This window comes from Lacerta agilis, chromosome 1 (assembly GCF_009819535.1).
Source record: "Lacerta agilis isolate rLacAgi1 chromosome 1, rLacAgi1.pri, whole genome shotgun sequence".
Taxonomy (NCBI): Eukaryota; Metazoa; Chordata; class Lepidosauria; order Squamata; family Lacertidae; genus Lacerta; species Lacerta agilis.
This window is the reverse complement of record NC_046312.1, coordinates 60195161-60215254: the sequence shown is the minus strand read 5'-3', so window position 1 is coordinate 60215254 and position 20094 is coordinate 60195161. Positions and strand designations below refer to the sequence as shown.

At 42.3% G+C, this 20094-nt stretch overlaps 1 protein-coding gene across 1 annotated transcript in view; it reads right to left on the bottom strand.

Annotated features, from left to right (window-relative positions):
* Nucleotides 1-11295, bottom strand: part of ANO3 (anoctamin 3) — a 156356-nt gene extending 145061 nt beyond the window's left edge. Inside the window, 1 exon segment of the mRNA XM_033151028.1 lies at nucleotides 11079-11295. Within this exon segment, the coding sequence (XP_033006919.1) occupies nucleotides 11079-11130 (52 nt within the window). The 5' untranslated portion in view covers nucleotides 11131-11295.
* Nucleotides 11296-20094: the final 8799 nt, after the last annotated feature.

Here is a 20094-nt window from a genome sequence, read left to right as displayed (position 1 = left end):
TGTTAGGCTCAGCAGATAAAAAACAATTATGAGTTATTAAAAATTGATAATTCACAAAATCACTAATTTAACACTTAAGAGAAACAAAGTAGAAAATTATTTTGAAGTCAGCTAGGCATTACAACAAAAATGTTTGACGCAAAATGATATATAATAAGAGTTGGGCAGTAGGTGTGTTCTACTTGCACTGTTACTTCACTGTTACTTCACATGACATGGTGGAGATGCTCGGCAATTTGGCAAGAATCTGGCATGAACTCGGTGTCCACCCGCCAACATGTTCCCAGGGTGTTACGCCCATACAAAGCAGTATCTTTGAAGAAACATTGCTGTAAAAAGGTTTCCCATAACGTAGAAAGTTTGAAGGCAACTTGTTTACCTCATTCTAAGGTTGTGTATAGATGTGCCCTGGGCCCTCTGAAGCCCTTTGGTTGTATTCCATTGACCTCTAAGATTGAACCCAGTGCTGTTTTCTCCCTCCAACTACATCTGACATTGCTATGAGGTTATTTATTTATTTACTTAGTTTACTTAATAGAACATAAAATGTCCGAGTGGGTTTCCAAGAATTCAGTCTGGGTAATGAGATTAAGTCATGGCTGTGTGACCACCAGGAGTAATTGGTGTGCTTTGGCTGGATATAAATGGTTTGATTCTGCCAGTTTTTTATTTTATTTTAACCTACAGAGACCTTATTTGAGTGTCAACAAGTACAATCTATTAGGTTGATGGGCACAAGGGATAGGGTCTTCTCAGCGATGGTTCCCCAGGTGTGGAATGGCTTTTCTACAAACTGACAAAAGTCTCCTATAGCACAGACCTTTGAAGAAAGACTCGTTTATTACTGCCAGCCGTTCTTTTACAGTGTTTTTATACCACTGATTCCTGAGATGTTTCTGAATTTATTTATTTTTTGCCACTCAAATGTATTTCAACGGGTTGTCTTTTAGTTGTACATCACCTTCAGATGGCTCCCCTAAAAGCCAGAATATAAAATATGTTAAGTAAATAAATATGCTGCAGAAGTAATGTCAAAAAAGAAACATGTTCTTCATCTGCACTATGTCCATAAAATTGTTGACTCATGTTAGGGCTTGCTATATTATTATTTTTTTAAAGAACTTGTACCAGGACAAATGTTTCCCTCTGTACTGCATGAGTGCCCATTTAGGACAGTAAAAGAAAAACCAAGTGGCAAGACTGTACAAGCTTTCCTCATCCCTTGAAGGCCCCCCTCACCAAACATACCTCAATAGACTTTTTACATTAGGCCATACTATTTATGATAGTAAACTTGCATACCCTACACATTCATTCATTCATTCATTCATTCATTCATTCATACAAGGTCAGCTTCAGAAAGAAGCTGCTGCTTACTGATGAACTCAGTTTACATGCAAGTGTCCAAATGCTCAAATATTAGCTGAATGTGTATTAAATGAGAGCTTTGGGGAACAAGCTGAAAACCTTTGCCAATTGATATACTGTTGCTTTAGTCTTGTGCAATCAGGTTTTGGCCTTGTGAAATTGGTGTAGTTAACTTTCATTCACCCTCTTCCTAACGAGCATTGTTCTATGTATACGTTTAATTATCCTGCGAGCGGTATGAAAAAGTCACAGCCAGCGCACTGTGCAATTATTTAGCTCTTGCCCTTGGAAAACAAAATCACTCAAAGCTCAAGCTTTAAAGCTGTTGTGTCTGCTTTTCAGATACTTCCCAGAATTCCCCCAGTGTGTCATTCCATGACCACTTCTGCCTAGCCAAGAGATATTAATATTTTTAATTATAGCTTGGAAGGAGAGGGAAACGGTTTACAGGACAAGTAGACACCAGCAAAAAAAAAAATAACCTCTTAAAATACTGCTTCTGAAAAAGATGCCACAGAAACTGTAAAAGGTTACTGAGAGACCTTGATTTGCCAGGATGGTAATACTTGTACTACAAGTTTATGCTAGGTGTGTTAAATTTTATACACTAAATTTACCATTTCGGTTTATTCTTTCTAGCCCATCTTCAACATGAAGGTGATTAGAGCTCCTTATCTCCCCATTTTTTTTTTACTTAAAAAACCATGGCCCTTGGCTAGATGCATGACAACACAACTGGTCATTACCTCCAGTGAGAAACTTACCCATGTCTCCGATAGAGAAATCCAGCTGCCCAGAGCACCTGTAGTATGTATGCATCTTCTCTCTCTATAAGCCAGATTGCATAATAAGTGCAAAGGTGTGTAACTATAGCTTGGAGGCATTAAAAAAAATCTGAAAGGGTGGTTGAGAATGAAGAAGCTTCTGCCTAATAAGCCCACTTCCCTTCTCTAAATGCCCTCCCCCACAATTGTGCAGTTCAAAAGAAGCAGCAGGAGCAAGGGGTAACTCAACTTGTTTCCTGCGTACGTACCTAGTCTAAATGCTACCCCCTTGGTATCTTTTGCCCTATGGTATACAGTACTTCCAAATCTGCTAACATCCAATGTAAACCTCAGTGGAAGGAAAAGCCATGAAGTTAGGGGCTCATTTGGAGCAGTGAAATGATGGCCAAGGAAACAGACACAACCCGCCCTGCTTCTCTGCTCTCAGTTGCACCCATCCAAAGCAACACGAAGCTAAACAGAGCAATCAGGCTATAGCTCCACATGTAACAAGTGGTTTGCTTGCAAGTGAGGCATGGGAGTGCCTCCCGTTGAAGAAAGAAATAGCCAGCAAAATCAGGAAGGAGAATATGGATCAACGTGCCCTTTTATGAGTTGCCTGCCATATGTGCAGCTATGTTTACAGGCAACGAGGAAAATGGATTGTGTCATAAATTTGGAAATGTACGTATAGAATTGCTTAATGAATCCAATAAAAAGTCAGAGAGGCGTTTTCTTTTACAAATGCCATTCCTGGCACAGCACATGGAAACCGCAGTCAATTTCTTCGTGCCCTTACAGAAGTGAAGTTTCCTACTAAAGGCTGCCAAGTAGCACTGCTAGGGCACCTCAACTATGTGGGAGAAGGAGATTCAGATTCTCAACTGACACCAGCACCAGTCAGTCACTGACAGGGTAGAGCAGGGCTATGGAACCACATTCGGTCTTGGGGAAGCCATGCCTCTTAGCCATTGCTCAGCGGGTGCATTCTAGTGGTGCCGCAGCTGAGACAAAAGCGGGCAAGTCAATATGTCACTCCCCACCCTCAGAAAATGTTGTTTTAAGATTCCCCTCCTTGGGATTCCTCACCCCACGCTGCTCTGCTGAACCACAGCTTCAGGGTGCTCCAGGTAACTTGAGGTGGTGGCTCCTACCCAAACAAGAAAGGTAAGGTGTGAGGGAAACCTTCAGAACTGCCACTTTGAGCAATAACAGGAGGTTAGGTAAGCAGAAGAAGAGAATGGCTTCTTCTCCAGTACTTGCACTGCTCCATCCACTTCCACTCACAGTTATCCTTCAGCTTCTGCAATATCCCTAATACTGTAAATGAGCAGCAGTGGGTCAGTGAACCTGTTGCACCTTCCTGCCACTATTGCCTGTGCTCCTATCCCCATACTCACTGCCAGTGCATGCCTTGCCCAGAAAATATTACCCAGACCCCTAGATATTGCAATGCCTGTCCTGGCAGCTATCATTTTTATGTACATAGCGAGCTGAAGATTTTTGTTATTTGTGACTAAATTTGATGCAGAGAACTGAACTTCTGTTCAAAAACTCTTACAGAGCTTGGCAACAGAGATTCACACGCAGCTTACGAGGGTGTCACAAATGCTTTCCCTTTGAATGCATCTTTCCTGCCTCAGAATGTAGAAGATAGTAAAATTTCCATTTTTACAGTTGCAATAAGATGCCTTCTATTAAATTCTCCGGGGGGGAAATAGAAGCATTTGTACCAGGCACCTTGGAAACAACAGTATGATTATTTATGTTGAATGGTTCTAAAAGAACACAGCTTTGTCTATTGGCTGACAATAAAAAAAGCGATTTAACATGGACCTTATGAAAATGTGAGGGTAGAGCAACAGAATAGAAAGAGCATTGTGAATTAATAGATATATCTAGTGACTTCTCCTGCCTTTTAAACAAAGCTAAGAATTACAGCATAATCAAAATAACTTTTTTTAAAAAAAAAACTGACTTTTTAAATGCCTATTCCTGGGCATTTCTCTTAATATTACACATTTTGTTAGCAATTTTGTTTAGTATATACATCTTTGCAAACAATTTTTGCCTAACAGAGTGCATTTTTGTATGTTATTTTAATGTATGCACTATGGCACACATTTTTCACTAATACACACATGCCTACATCAAATATGAGATTTGTTTCTAAAATAGATATCTTTTTTGTCTCCTATGTCCTTGTATTTTCCAGATAAGTGATGACAATTTACCAAAATTACTGAAATTGCTTCCTCAAAACAGCCCTTAAAGTCCAAGACCAAATTACCAGGAATGACTTGGGAGAATATTCAGGCCAGACTTTAGACACAAACCATGCAAAGGCAGAACATCACAGTTGTGAAGGCAACCTCCCAGAATGCCTCTCTCCCCACATCCAAAAGATCTAAGAGAACATAAGAAAGGAAGTGGTCTCAAAAGTAAGCAAATTCAAAGCCACTGAACCTTTAGCAGATTGTGTCTATGTGTCTAGAAGAAAACATTCCACCACTACAAATAAGTTACAGTTCAGAATACACACACACAATTTTAAAGCTTCAAACAGAATTTGGAAAAGTTTGCTTTGGGTGGTAGGATGTGGTTAATCGCTAAAAACCATATATAAGTTTTAAAGCAAGGTGATGGCTGCTACAACACAATTTGATTCACGTAAGAGAAGCTGGAGAAGGTGGAAGCTGATCTGTTTTTGCTTAAAAACTTTAATAGGTAAAGGTAAAGGACCCCTGGACAGTTAAGTCCAGTCAAAGGTGACTATGGGGTGTGGCACTCATCTCGCTTCAGGCTAAGTGTGCCTATTTTTGTCCACAGACAGCTTTCCAGGTCATGTGGCCAGCATGACTAGACCGCTTCTGGCAGAACAGGACACCGTGACGGAAACCAGAGCACACGGAAGTGCTGCAGCAGTACCTATTTATCTACTTGCACTGGTATGCTTTTGAACTGCTAGCTCATCCTGTCACGGGGATTCGAACTGCTGACCTTCTGATTGGCAAGCCCGAGAGGCTCACAGTGCCACCCGTGTCCCTAAAAACTTTAATATCTGTTTTGTTGGACACTTGTTTGTTTGTGTGTGTGTGTGTGTGTGTGTGTGTGTGTGTGTGTGCCTAACTTCCTTGAAAGATCATAGCTAAGAGACATTGTGTCTATGTAGGTTTTGATTACAAGGTACACGAACGTGTACATTTTTCTGGATAGTCTCAGAATGTTTTGTGATGGGATCACCTCTTTAGTTTTGTGGTATATCTATTGAGTCTGACATCACTGGCTTGCAATATATCCTTGGCCATCTATGCATTAGGTAAGATCCAGCAGATGTGACAGGACGTTTACTTTTTCTCTTCCCTCTTTTAGTGCAGATGGGGGGAGGGGGCTGTAAGAGGGAGACGAAGTGAAGGTCCCATTTGCACAAGTGAAGGTCCACTGTGCAACCACAATAGCACAATTTGACATCACCCTTTGCCCTTAACCGAGCAACTTGGTGACCTGCCCAGAAGGTATCAATAAATACTCGGGATGGTATGCAACTATGATTTACTCAGAGTAGACCTTCTGAAATTAATGGACTAACATGGGTAAATGTTGTGAGTAAACCTTCATTGAATCCCACCCTCAATATCAACTGTCTTTCAATAATATTATGCTGCAAGAATTACATTTAAGCCACTCTAGTTCTATTGAGCTCAGTTGGACTAAATGGGTCCACATCACCATGGAATCTTGCTATGAATAGTCAGTGTGTTTGTGTCTTTAAATAAGCCTTGCTTCTTTTGTTTCATATAATTTTAATTTTTAACATTTAAAGGTTGCTCTATTAAGAAAGTGCACTTTGAGTGTGTACAGCATGGCATTGTTAAAACAGATGGATCTTAATGGACTCTTGCTATTATAATACCCAATTTATGGATGCTTATGGACTCTGAAAATATCAGTAGGATAGATTTGCTTTGTGAAATGGACAAGACTGAGCATGAATACAGAATTTACTAGGCAGTAACTTACTGCAATGTGCATGTAACTATTTGGTAACCCAGTTGTCCGCATTAGGTTTCTCCCCCTTACAGCAGGATAGAAACAATGGAGCTAAGTGGTAAACATAATTTACTGCATAATCAGGTGAAAATTTGCCACATATCAGGTGTGGCCAAATGCTTGTTTTTTAACCACCCATTTTACCATCCTCTCAAGCGGTAAAAATACATTTCCCATGTGTCAGTTGAAGATTTGCTGGAAAATATATGGTAAAAGTTAAACCATTCATAGTACAAAATATTGTACTGATAAAAAAGGAATGACTTCCTTTTAATATATTTGCATCTAAGAGATGCAAATATGCAGAATTGGGTGGACTCTGTGCTAAAATATTAATATTTCCATGAACAAATAAATCCCTATTAAACAATGCCAGCAAATAAAATTTGCTTCCTACCCCCATGCCAACCACAAGGTTTAAATGGTTTTGAAGCATGGAGAAAACATCTGTGAGGGGCAGTTGGCCAATCCAGAGAGATTATCACAGCTTTTGTATAAATAGAATTTAGGACACTTTTCTCTCTCTTCATTTTTCATGCAGCTTGGATTTATAAGTGTGAGATTATGGCATGAATGGCTCAGAAATACACAGAAAACTAAAGTGAATGATTTTTGTAATTAAAGCTGTGGATGTTTGCCTTAATTTTCTTCCTTGTTCATTAAACCCCTCAGTGTTCCTGTCTTATAATTCATAATAAAATATTTGGGCAACTAACACCAGTGAAGATTACCTCAGAAAATTGTCTGATAACCTATTTTCTTTGGTCACACTTTGGTAGGATTCTTTGGAACTATGTGATTTGAAAGAATCCCACATTCTAACACAGCATGCCATATAGAAAAGATGCAAAAATCAAAGTACGATCCTCAGTGTTTAATGTGTTGATCTAAGATTACACAATTCATATAAAGTAAGCCTTGCTGCCAGGGTTGAAGCCACTTGAGAGCAAATAATCAGAGCTCCCAAGCGGATGCGATGTCTGCCAAAAGCTGCAATACTTGCGTACAGTGCCAAACAGAAGCCACACAGCTTTAGGTCAGGGTCAGATCCACTCCTAAGCTCCTGAGTGGATCTAAAGTGGTACTGTGGCTTTCATTGCCAAGTATGGACCAAAGGCTCCAAACTGTTACTTTGCAAATGTGGTATACCTTCAGCCAGGGTCAGATCCCCCTGACATCATACACTAGGTGACATACACTAGGCTGGAAGCTCTGCCAACTGTTAAGTGCAGCCTGCAGAGGCTTGGCCACAACTGGATCTTGCGTGCCAGTTAAAACCAGTTCTCCACCCCTTGTATAACCCTTCAAGATGTCTAGGATTCTTCACTTGTTGGGTGGGGAAACAACAATGCTGGGGGGATAGCTCTTGTTAGACAGACCCTAGGAATATACAGGCCACAGAGCATCCACAGTGCCGAAGGCACTTTCATAGCATCACCTGCAGGAGACAAATTCCTCAGGCAGCCCAGCAAACAACAACAGCTCCACAGAAAGCAAATGCTGATGGCCTGCAGATTACTGACTGCCCTCCCCACACCAAAGGAAGTATATAGGATCACCCTGACAAGAGCTGTTCTTGATTATACTGAAGGGGTTTGTCACAAAAGTTGCAATGGATCACTGACTTGAGGCCTTTCAGCCTACATTTAACATTTATTTACGGCACTGAAATATTCTGGTGGATCTTTCGTTTAATTGGTTAACTGAGGGGAAAGATTCTTATGTCAAACAGACAGTAGCAAGGAAATCTCCACAGAAAGGAGAAGGCCCAAGCTGCAACCAAATGCACCAGAGTTCTCCATCCCAGCAGGAGGAGCCACTCAGCATCCATATGAAAGAATGGGGTTTGTACTGTGGCGAAGGGTTTGCTCTGGACTTCTCTTGCACCGAATATCCCTCTCCATGGTAAAACAGGAAACGTACCCACTGAATCCACGTTGTGCTGCTCTAACAATGAGGAGATCTTGATACTATATATACACCTCAGACTTGGTACTACAGTTTTTTCATCTCAACGATAATGGTTGTTTCTATGGAATTTGCTATGAGGCACTCAGTGTCTGCCATGTGCATTCTTTCCCACACACAACTATTGGTATAAGAGCCCACTATCATATGCCGTAAGACGGGATGGCAGGTTAAGCAAAATTCACTTGTGAATTTCACTTGACTTTCACCAGCGAAATGGAACTTTCTCCTCCTCTCCCTTGCAGCCCCCTACACATTCTCAAAAGCAGCTCCAGAGCATTGGGTGACAGGAACAAGCCAGCAGTAAATCACACCAAACAAGCCGGAGTTAACTCTATTAGGAAAACAGGATCTGCACAGGAGTCACAAGCACAGCAACTCAGGTCTTGCCCTCATGAAGCAGTTGCCAAGACTAAAGGTCCTGCTCCCCTCCCCCACAGCCGGCTATGTCTCCTCCCTCCTCCTCTCCAAGGTGCTTTCCAAGCGATCGGTGCCTCTGCCTGTTTACCTGTCTCTCCTCCTGCTTCATGCCTTTCCTGGTTGTGGGAGATCAGGGGGAGGGGAATTTGTGTTTCCCCCCTCCCACTGCAACGTGTGCCTTTTCACAAGCCTGACCCGTCTCTGCTTCTTGGCTTCCCTCCTCCCCTGCTTCAGCTTCTGTCTCTAATTCTGGACTTCTTTCTGCCACAGACTCTCCTGGCTCAATAAGCCCTGTTACCTCTTCAGCTTGAGACACCACCTCCTCCCAGTCTTTTCCCTCTGACCACTCATTATCATCCCACCAACACTCCCTGGGCTCTGAGCCTTCTTCCCTTGGGGGTTCCCCAGCTGGTTCCCCCCCATCATTCCTTTGTATCCAACCAGTCCCTGACATCAGAGGACCCTTCAGAAAACATCTGGCAAGGAGGTGGTGGTTTTTGTTGTTGTTCAGTCGTTCAGTCGTGTCCGACTCTTCGTGACCCTATGGACCAGAGCATGCCAGGCACCCCTGGAGGTGGTGGTAGTGGTGAGTAAATGGAAGTGCCACTACACCAGCAGAACAGGAGTACACTTCATTGTTGTAGAGCAGGGATGAGGAACCAGTGGCTCTGCAGATGCTGCTGGACTCCAACTTACATCAGGATCCAGCCAGCACTGTCCATGGTCAGGCCTGACAGAAGCTGGAGTCTAACAATATCTGGAGGGTCACAGTCTCCCCAACCTTGCTGCAGGACCATGACTTTTCTGTAAGCAGACCATTTCCTTAAATTAGGAAAGAACTATAAACAAGTATGAGAGAGGCAAAGAGTCATTTCTGTGGGCCTTGTTGGAGATTTCGGGTGCAATACTAACTTCCACCCGGCACTAGTGAGTCTCTCACAAATGGTCAGACAGACTGGTTAAGACAAAGGCATTCTTGCTCTGGGTGGTCACAGCACCGACCTAACACCATAGGAAAGGACTATCAAGCCACCTCCATATATATTTTTCCTGGTCTATGGTTGCAAGAATGTAATGAGGAAAGAACAGAAAGAAAAAGTTTTTTTTTAATGTAGAAAAATAATATTTGGCTTGGCACTGAAGACTTCACCTTCCACAAATAAAATGTATTCTCCATCCACAAGAAGCTTTTGATCCTTCTGGCAAAGGGAAAATGTGGTGACTTTTGATTCATTTTTTCTCCTGCAGCCCACAACACTTCACATACTGCTCTAAAAGTTCCCTCAAGAACATTGTGGTGGTACTGGGGGACACAACTTCCTAGACTGTCCCCTTTTTAGAAATTAAAATTAAAATGAAAGTACTCCAAACATGGAATGAATGTTTATTACTCTTTGTTTTTATTTTCTGTTGGTTACTTATGTTACACAGTTTTTTTTTAAACCAATAACGCATATAAAAAAGAAAGGAAAAAAGGAAAAAAAGTACTCTGAACAGCTATGGGGGGGGGGGCCCTGAGAGCTAGTCTCACTTAGCAAACAGGGTAGGCTCCGGAGATTTTTTGACTTTCTCTTCTCTATCATTGGATGCCCTAAGTCTGTATCTCGCAACCTCAGTTCTCGGCAAAAACTGGATTAGTTGTTGTGAAGATGAAAGACGATAGGATTTTGGAGCGCACTCAGCACACTGGAAAGTGCTGGAGAAATTAACCCCATACAAATGTGCAGCATCGATGCACTTCCCATGAAAATACAACTCAATTTCCTTTCAAGACATTGCTGGAAATACAAAGGTTAATAGAACCATAAGAGATGGAATGGAACCACGAGATCATTCAGATCACCCCTGGCATGCTCATCCACACAGCATTCTTCCCCTCTGCACCACAAGCTAGACCACATCTTTCCAAAAAGGAGATAGCAGGAATACAGTTCAATCAGCAGAAGAGGGGTAAAATCTTGAATAAAGTTGGGTTGATCAGCTACTGAAAATGTTTCTACAGCCGAACACAGAAACTGTACCAGCATGCTTGCAAGGCAGGAAAACAGTCTACTTGCCATTTTCAAGTCTACAAAGCCAAATTCAATTCCATGACATAAATACAGTGATAGCAAAATTCTTCAATGCTCAATGACTGCAGTGTCGGTCTCTTGTGTATGTGTGCCCATGACCATGAGCTTTGCAACTGTATAAAGAATGAATTTCCTGTGGCAAACAGATTTCTGAATGATTTTTGGTATACAACTTGGATCCTCTTAAGCCGCTCAAGAAAAACAAACTATTTAATATAGTAAAGAGGGATCCTTTTTTTTTTTTTTTACCCAGAGAACTATTCCATTGTCAAAAGTAAAAGAACCTTTTAAGTTGATGCAAGAGTTTAAAAGGTGCCTGCATTGCACAGTGCTTTGGATGCTTTCAGCAGCCACTATGCTGAAGCTTGAGAATACTGCAAGGGCATGCAGACCAAATGATTTAACACTCGTCGTTCGAGAGACAAAAGACGCCTACCTTTCTGCTGCTTAAAGGACTGTATAGAGCCCGAGTGGTGAACCATCTTCATATATGGGAGCTTGGCTGTTGCAGTTTACTGAGCTTCGGGGAATCAAGGTGTTGCAAAAATAGGAAACAGCCTGGCTTGCTGCTCCATAGAATCCAGCAGATTTGGAACAGCTATGTAACCCAGCACCTGCTTCAGTGAGCGCTCTCAGCTTGGAAGACTCTACTCCCTTCTGTTGTCATAGAAACCAGAAAGGCTGATCCAGCATCACACTCCCCTTAGTGGATGGTTTAGGTATAATTCACTACATCAATCTAATGGGAAATGCAGCAATATATTGTTCTGAACCTTCTGGTGCTAGAAGCTGAATTCTCCCCACCCGGCAAGGTAAAGAAAGAAAACTCAAGCACATTCCCCCCCACCCCTTTTATGATTATCACTGTATCAGCAAACCATTCCCGGACATCCATAGAAAGATACCCTTGAGCTAAACAGTGGGCAGAAATTTAAATTTCTGTCAGGACACTGGTGACCAAGGAATTTTGCAGACTAGCAGTGCACACAACACATTTTTTTTGTTTTGTCTTACCTTTCAGAGCTCCCTAGTCTAAGGTTTCTAAAAGTCACTCACTTAACACGTGGCATTTTCTCCCTATGCCAAATCTCCATGTAAGGGGGGGGGCTGTCCACATGGGTGACATTCATTGGGATTTTTTAGTTTGGTGCAAATACATTGACTGTGGAGCCAACATGTTTACAATCTCCCTCCTTTCCTTCCTTCCATTTCTTTTTCACACAGAATAAATAAAATTTATAAGTGATCACTATGATACAAATCTGATGAATTTGATGCTCTCATCGCTCTGGGGAATCTCCCATATCAGGAAAAGCAATGGTTTGGAGCCTAAGTGAGTCATCCTTAAAGGAGACCCCATGAAATCAATGGGACTTAAGTTAGCTTAAGGATGACTAACTCTGGATCCAATCTAATGGACTTCACGGCATCTAAAGCCCAGACTTCTTTTTCTCACGTTTGAGCAGTTTGTCAGCTTCAGTCAAAGCACCATACCAACATGCAGCTTTTAGACAGAAATATCCACACATTTCAAAGCCACTGCTCCCTTGAGTGTAGGCAGCAAAATTGCTTTTCACACTACCAGTTTTTTTTCTGTTTTAGCAAATCTGGAGGAAGGTATGAAATAGTTAACACAAACATTTTTGCCAGGTTGTTTGTAATAGAGAAATACAAGTTTTTAACCCTCAGGCAGACATAAGTATGAGAAAGAAAATATAGTTGCTGTTAAAAGAAGGCAAATATATAACCGTAAAATAGGCTTTAAACTTTAAATTAAATTCATTTTCCTCCACTCCATCAACCTGTGAATATAAAATAAGAGATAATGCAGTAGGCTAAAAATATGAACCTCATAAAATAAGCCTGATCCACCAGTATAAACATAGGATAAGTGAACAGTTTTATCATTCTGATTTAAGTAATTAGGTTTCCGACAGCAGTCTCATTAGGAATTGCTATCCTTCACCATATTACAAACACTATGAATGTGTTATATTATTAATACTAAATTCTGGAGAAGTAAGAAATCTTGGTAGGCAATAGCCAAAAAAAGAGAGCAATTATGCTGCAGTTGAAATGTGCAATTGGTTTGTTAACCTAGAAGAAAAACAATACTGCAGGTTAGCTAATTTGTTGTCACCTGTGAGCTAAACAAGAAAAGAAAAATATTTTAGTGGTGCTAATGATTAAGAAATTAAATAAGCTCTTCTGTGCCATCCATCCTACTAAAAAGTAGCATCATAGTGACACAGCATTGTAGCTGCCCTTCAGAAGTTGTGAACTATAGCTCCCATCACATAACCAGCATGGCAACCCTGAGAGATGATGAAAGTTAGCCCACATTATGTGGAGGGCACAGCTTTGGTTACCCTTGATGTTGATGCTTTCTAACTGCCTTTGAAATCCCCTTTCCTCTCTCCCCATTGTTATCTGGCAGCTGCATGGTGGGAAGAAATCAAGATATGCAGCTTTTCCCCATTACTACATCACCAGACAGAAGAAGAGGAGGAGGAGTTTGGATTTGATATCCCGCTTTATCACTACCCAAAGGAGTCTCAAAGCGGCTAACAATCTCCTTTCCCTTCCTCTCCCCGCAACAAACACTCTGTGAGGTGAGTGGGGCTGAGAGACTTCAGAGAAGTGTAACTAGCCCAAGGTCACCCAGCAGCTGCATATGGAGGAGTGGAGACGCAAACCCAGTTCACCAGATTAGGAGTCTACCACTCTTAACCACTACACCACACTGGCTCTTGGGAAAATGTTTCACATTTTTATTTCTGATTATGATGCAATGGTCACATAGCCTCCATCCATACAAAGGTAATAATCCAGAGACCTGAAAAGGCATTCAAGAGCAAATGTAATTTATATTTTTGAAAGTCTTCTGAATATTCAGAACTCTCTCTCTCTCTGCTTCAACCTTTACATCTTTAGAATCATGAGTGGAATATAAGACTCTAGCCAGACCAAATCTCTTTAAACAAGCAAAATATAATTTGACGGTGATTTCCAGTCCCCTCCTTTAATTCCAATGTCACTTTAATTCCAATTTTAGATTCAAGATGCTGATAAAACCCAAACAGTTTTACCTGGCTACCTCTGTAACAATAGAATCAATCAGATAACAATGTTGTTTTTAGAATGGTAAGATGTGCTCATGAACACTGATAAGCCTGTTATGAAAACTTCCCGCGGGGGCAAGTTGAGAGACTGACCCCCAAGACGGACGAAGCTTCCGTGGCCTCTGGCTCCTAGAGTCCAGGGGCACAATGTAATATGCAGTTGTTCCCAGCTTGAAAACAACATACACAAGCCATTTGGCTAAGATCTACTTTATTGTAGAATTAGAGCAGAATGTCTCTGCGTAGCAGCTCATAATTCAGAGCTGTGTCTTAATGCGTCTTGCATCTCCTGATGCAAAACAGAAAAGAGAAAGTACAATAGTAAAATACAATGACATCACATGTGTGGGAGCTGGTATGCCCAGTGTAATTCCCACAGAGAGGAAACATGACTCTTGAGTCTTGTGACCTTGCTGCAGCGTTCGCAGCTCGTCATGTCATAATATCACAACATCCTCCCCCGATATTAGACAATGTGAGAGCGGCGAAAGTTAAGGCATTATTAACAGAAGTAAACAAACAGTTATCATATACACAGTATGAATCTGAAGTCTTTGTTCCACCCTTGGAACTCTCTGAGACTGGTTCTACCAGTTGAAGCCTTTGATAACCAACTCTCCAGGGGACCAGAGCACTTGCTCTGTGTGTGTTGGCAGAAACAGTGTTGAACTTTGCAACCTGTTGTGGTGGCTTTTTCACACCTGTGAAGTGAGCCTGAGTGTCTCTGTCTTGAGTGCAAACTACAGCTACATTTGCAACAGCTGAGATTGCAAACTCTTTGGAGTAACGTTTGGGCGCCTGACCCTTTGTTACTCTCTCAGATCTACGCATAAGATGTAGATCTTCTTTGCTGAGTTTCTCCTGAACAGGACTTTTTGGAGAAACTTTACCAATTGTAAACAGTGGCTCTAAAGATCCTAGCACATCATCTTCATCTGTTGATGGCCTGGTCATAGCATGAGTTCTCTCAATGACAGTGTCACCTGTGTCGGAACTAGCCGTGGTTGAGCTTGCACTGCTACTGCTGGTGTCAGAATCCTCATATGTATTGACATCAATGGGAAAGCTTTGGAGAATCTTTGTCTCCGGCTTTACAGTAGGTTCTACCTCCTGAGTAAGAATTACTGTGTTTGAGGAAGGCAATAGAATTCTGTATTGACCTTTCTCATAGCCCATAAAAATGCCTTGGATGGTGGCACCTTCAAGTGATTCCACCCACATCTGAGAACCAAAAACCTTAAGATGCTTAACAGAAGGCTTTCTGTTAAACAGTATCTCATAAGGTGAGCATTCCATTCCTTTTGGAACACTCCTGACCCAAGCATATGTGAAGGCAGATAGGCTTTCAGCCCAATTCTGTTCAGACAGCTTTGCACTTAGCAATTGCGCCTGCATACCCTCACGTAGTATTGTGTTAATTTTAACACACAAATCTTTGTTCCATGATGATTGGCTGACGGCAACTTTGTGCCGAATGCAATGTTGACTTAGAAAGTCCTTGAACTCCTGTGAATCAAACACTGGTAATTGATTAGTATACAAACATTCAATTTTTCCATCATGCATGAAATCTATCTTAGCACAAAATTCAGTGAACTTGGCCAAGACTTGCTGCGGACTTTTCATAGTGTAAATCCATGAGAATTTAGAGAATTGATCACACAGCAATAAATAACAGGTAGCTCCGCCTCTAGATTTTGGCAGAAGTCCTATTACATCAGCAGAGACCTGCTGGAAACATCTTGTGACCTTTTCTCTGCGTGGCTGTTTGGTAGTCTCCTTGGACTTAGCAGCACCTGCAAAATAAGAGTCAACAACATCATAACAACAGTCATTTGAATCAAAAGACAGTAAAAAAAGTCCATCTTTGTTCTTCTGAGCTGTAAAGATAACTTCTCCATCCTTATAAATTGTGCACAGTCCTTTGCGCAGCCTGAGCTCGCAGTCCTTCTCGGTAAGCTGCGGTACACTTAGCAGGTTGTAGGCAATTTCTGGCACATAGAGAACGTTGCTTATAGATAGCTGGAGACTCTGAAGATAAACAGTTCCAACTCCAGTCGATTTCAGGTGTGTTCCACTCACCTGCGACACGGTGGAGTCCAGCCTCTTAAAAGTCTTAAACAAACGCTTGTTTGCGGTCATGTGGTGACTGGCAGCTGAGTCAATAACAAAAGCCAGGTCAATGTCAATGTCATCCTGCTCCTGCACGCCTTGTGTAAGCAATGCAACTGTGCGCCCTTTGGAGACTTTGGCTTGCGCCTTGCCTGTAGATCCACCTGCTTGTTGGGTAGATCCTTTCTTGGGCATTCTGCAGGTCTGGAAACTGTGTCCTCTCATTCCACAGTTTGTGCAGCGTATGACTTTAAGAGCTTGCACATGCTCAGTTGGACCACTAGGTGGGGTTGAGGACGCTCTTGCTTCACTCCCCCTTCCATTAGCCTCATTTTGAGCAGCACAACGATCTTGCTCATTTAGCAAAGTTGAGAAGACTCTGGCAACGGTTAAGTTTTGAGCATCCTGGGCACCTAGCTGTGATGCAATAGCACTATAACCGGCATGGAGGCTATTCAAAACCATGAAACAAAACACATCTTCGTTCAATTGAACGTTGCGTTGTGCGAGTTCACTTCTTAATTCTTTCATATGGTTAAGATGCGAACGCAAATTGTCTCCCTCCTTTAACCTTAGGTTGGTGAGACGTTGGAAATGCAGCATGGAACTTCCTGCCGCAATCCTTAAATGTTCATTTTGCAAAACAACCCAATAATCATTAGCGTGGACCAAATCTCTGACGTGTATTAACTGAGATTGGTCAAGATGCAAAACAATGGTCGCCTTCGCCTGATTATCCCTGTTCAGCCATCGAGGGCCAGGGAGCAGTGGAGGGGCATTAGTGACCACATCAAGCAAATTCTGCCTGGTAAGCACAGCTTCCATTTTAATACGCCATGTCTGATAATTTTCATCAGTGAGAAGTGGACAAAGGGAGCTGCTGCTCTGCTTGCTATCCTTTGCCATATTGGCGAAAAAGCAGGCTTTTCACTCTCTGTCTTCAGAAAGCAATTTAAGCAAACAAACCTAGCCTTCTGAGGTTTATTGCCTCGTAAATCAGTCCGGCTACTCACAGTCCAATTAACGCGTCTTCTTCTCACAGCGGGAAACGGCCGTCTTCAGCACGAAATAACTCCCCCGGAACGAAGCACACAGTTTAAGGCTGCTTTCTTTGCCGGCAGATAAACATCAGGCAGAAGTCAATCAGAGGTCTGATGTCTTCGGAAACCATCCTCTGCTACCAATGTTATGAAAACTTCCCGCGGGGGCAAGTTGAGAGACTGACCCCCAAGACGGACGAAGCTTCCGTGGCCTCTGGCTCCTAGAGTCCAGGGGCACAATGTAATATGCAGTTGTTCCCAGCTTGAAAACAACATACACAAGCCATTTGGCTAAGATCTACTTTATTGTAGAATTAGAGCAGAATGTCTCTGCGTAGCAGCTCATAATTCAGAGCTGTGTCTTAATGCGTCTTGCATCTCCTGATGCAAAACAGAAAAGAGAAAGTACAATAGTAAAATACAATGACATCACATGTGTGGGAGCTGGTATGCCCAGTGTAATTCCCACAGAGAGGAAACATGACTCTTGAGTCTTGTGACCTTGCTGCAGCGTTCGCAGCTCGTCATGTCATAATATCACAACAAAGCCATGCAGCAGAAGCTAGGCATCAATTTTTAAAGACCTCTCGTCATTTTAAATCAAAGGAAGCCTATTTACAGTGTTTCTGGGTGCTTTTTTGCATCGTACAGATGCAAACAATTGTGTTATAGAAACCAATTAAATAATCAGATATCGCTGCAGTCTCTCTGCTCATTAGCATGAAAAGAATTTAAGCATTACTGAAACTATCAGTTGAATTGTTTCAGTGTGTGATCATATTATGTGGGTCCTCCTTACAACATGTAGTTTAAGACCTGAGTTAGTTTGACAGTAAGAACTGCTTTTGTGGGAGGTGGTCAGGTAAGAATTTGGGCATCTCAGAGTCAGAAGAAGTCTGGAGATGAATATGAAATAATAGCCTTGTGGAGGCATTGTCTCCATGCATGTGGTAAATGTGGGGAGCATTGGTCATTGGCCCCATATCACTGCTGACTGGAAAGTCTGAAAGTGCTGCCTTTGTGTATGTAGAATTATGGGTTTAAAGAATGAAGAAATGTAGGAAGTTGGGGCAAGGGAAAGAAAGGTGAGAGGTGAACCACAAAGTATTGCCTCCCTGCCATGGAGTAATGGGTAAGTGAAGATATACATCAGGAGCAAGGTGAAAATAGAGATCCACATTGGGAATTTGGGGTGTGTGGAGATAAATCAAACCAACCTTACCCAATAAAAAGCCAGGAAACCTCAAAGGGCAGGTCCTACCATTTCTTATTTAGCGGTGTGAGGAGACCAGCTACTGTAGAAGTGGACAGTGGGGCCCCTGGTGGGGCTGTTAAGGTGGCAGATCTGGCCTCTAAGCATCTTACCACAGCTGTCACTGGCGCCACAGCAAGACTATGCATTCCTTGGAGGCTGCTGCCTCTATGGATCCTGCTGCCTGAGGCAGTTGCCTCACCTTGCCTCATGAGTGGGCCAGCCCTGGGGAAGACCAACCATCTAGGAGGGCGGTGCCATTAAGACAGGGCATTCTCAGTGGTGGCACCTCACCCATGGAACTCCCTCCCCGTTGATATTTGCTTTGTCAGCTACTGTACAGATATTTAAGAGGAAGCCAAATATCTTCTCATTTGGTCCTTGAGCTGAATTACTTTAGAGAGACTATCACTTTGATCCTAGCATAGTTTTATTATGATTATATAGTTTTATTATGTGGCTTTATTCTTTTATAGTTATTTTATTTATCTCTGTTTGCCAGCTGCCCTCCACTCAGTGCTGTCAAGTATCCCGTTTTCCCCGGGATTCTCCCTTATTTCAAGCAGTTTCCCGCTGCTCTCCCTTATTTTTTATTTCCCTTAAAAAAATTTTTTTAATGGAAGCAGTTCCTCCCCTGCTGGCCAGGGACTGGGTGGGAAGACCTCGCCTACTTGGAGAGAAAAGCCTCAGCCCTCAAAGCAAGTGGGAGCCGTTTCCCGTGCTTACAGGGGGGTGTATTCCTCCCCCTGCATCAGCCCGTCCGTTGCCGCCGAGCCCCTCAGCCGGCCAATAGGGTTAGCTGGTGGGCGGAGCCTGGCTGCCTTTGAGCAGCTGCTGCTTCCTGTCCTGTTTTGATGGGATCAGACAAGAAGACGATGGAGCTCCATCGCGTGAAGCACATGGCTGCCCTCCTCTTTGCTCCGCTCTGAGCCCGAGCCCGCTTGGAGTTTACATTGCTGCTCCGCCCACTTTTGCTTATGGCTCCGCCCACCACTGACATGTGACTGTCCCCGGGATAGGTGAGACTGCTGATCCCTTATTTTCAAATCCGAAACTTGACAGCTATGCCTCCACTCCATATTGGAGAAAGGGCAGCATATAAAAGTATCAGATAGCAAGCAAGTGAGATAGTTTAGCTATTGCACACACACTTTTAGAAAAGTTCAGTTTTTTTTTTTTAAAAAAAAGAAAGAATCAAAGTTCAGCTAAACCCTTGTTGCAGATTCACTGGCAGATTGTCACCAGACTGATTAACAAATTTTTTCCCAGACAAGTAACCCGCCAGACTCATCACTCAAGCTGCCCTTCTGTGCTGCAAACTAGAAAATGCAGGTGAAAAAGGAAGAAGACCAATATATATTCAGTTACAAACAGAAATGACCCAATTAAAATGAGATTACAGTTTCTAATGTTTGCAGTTTCTAAAGGCACTGCCTCCACAGCCTTCCGTTGATATGCATCCACAATGGGAACCAAATGAATTCATTTTGAATTGGAAATGAGCACAGGGCTCTCGTCACGGGCCAGAGTAATTTTACACACAAGAGATGACTTTTTGAAAATCACTGGAGCATGTAGAAAGCGCGCACACACATCTGATAAATAATACAGTGCATTTTAAGTGCTTCCACAATGCAGTGCTCACTTAGATGCTGCGTTAAAAAAAAAAATACTGTGTGTCCACACAAAAGGAGGATCTTTCTCTATTTTAAAGATATCAGTCTTCCCCCTCCCTCAATCAATCCAGAGTCTCATGCTCCTGTTTAAATTACTTTGTTTTGACCGATTCTATTTTCAAATAAAATCACATCATTTACAGAAAACGTAGCATGTTCCAGAACCAGGAAGAAATGTGCCTTGCTGTATGGCAACACTCACTTCCGATACCTGCAGTATCTCTACAGAAACGCAGCTGTGACAGGGATG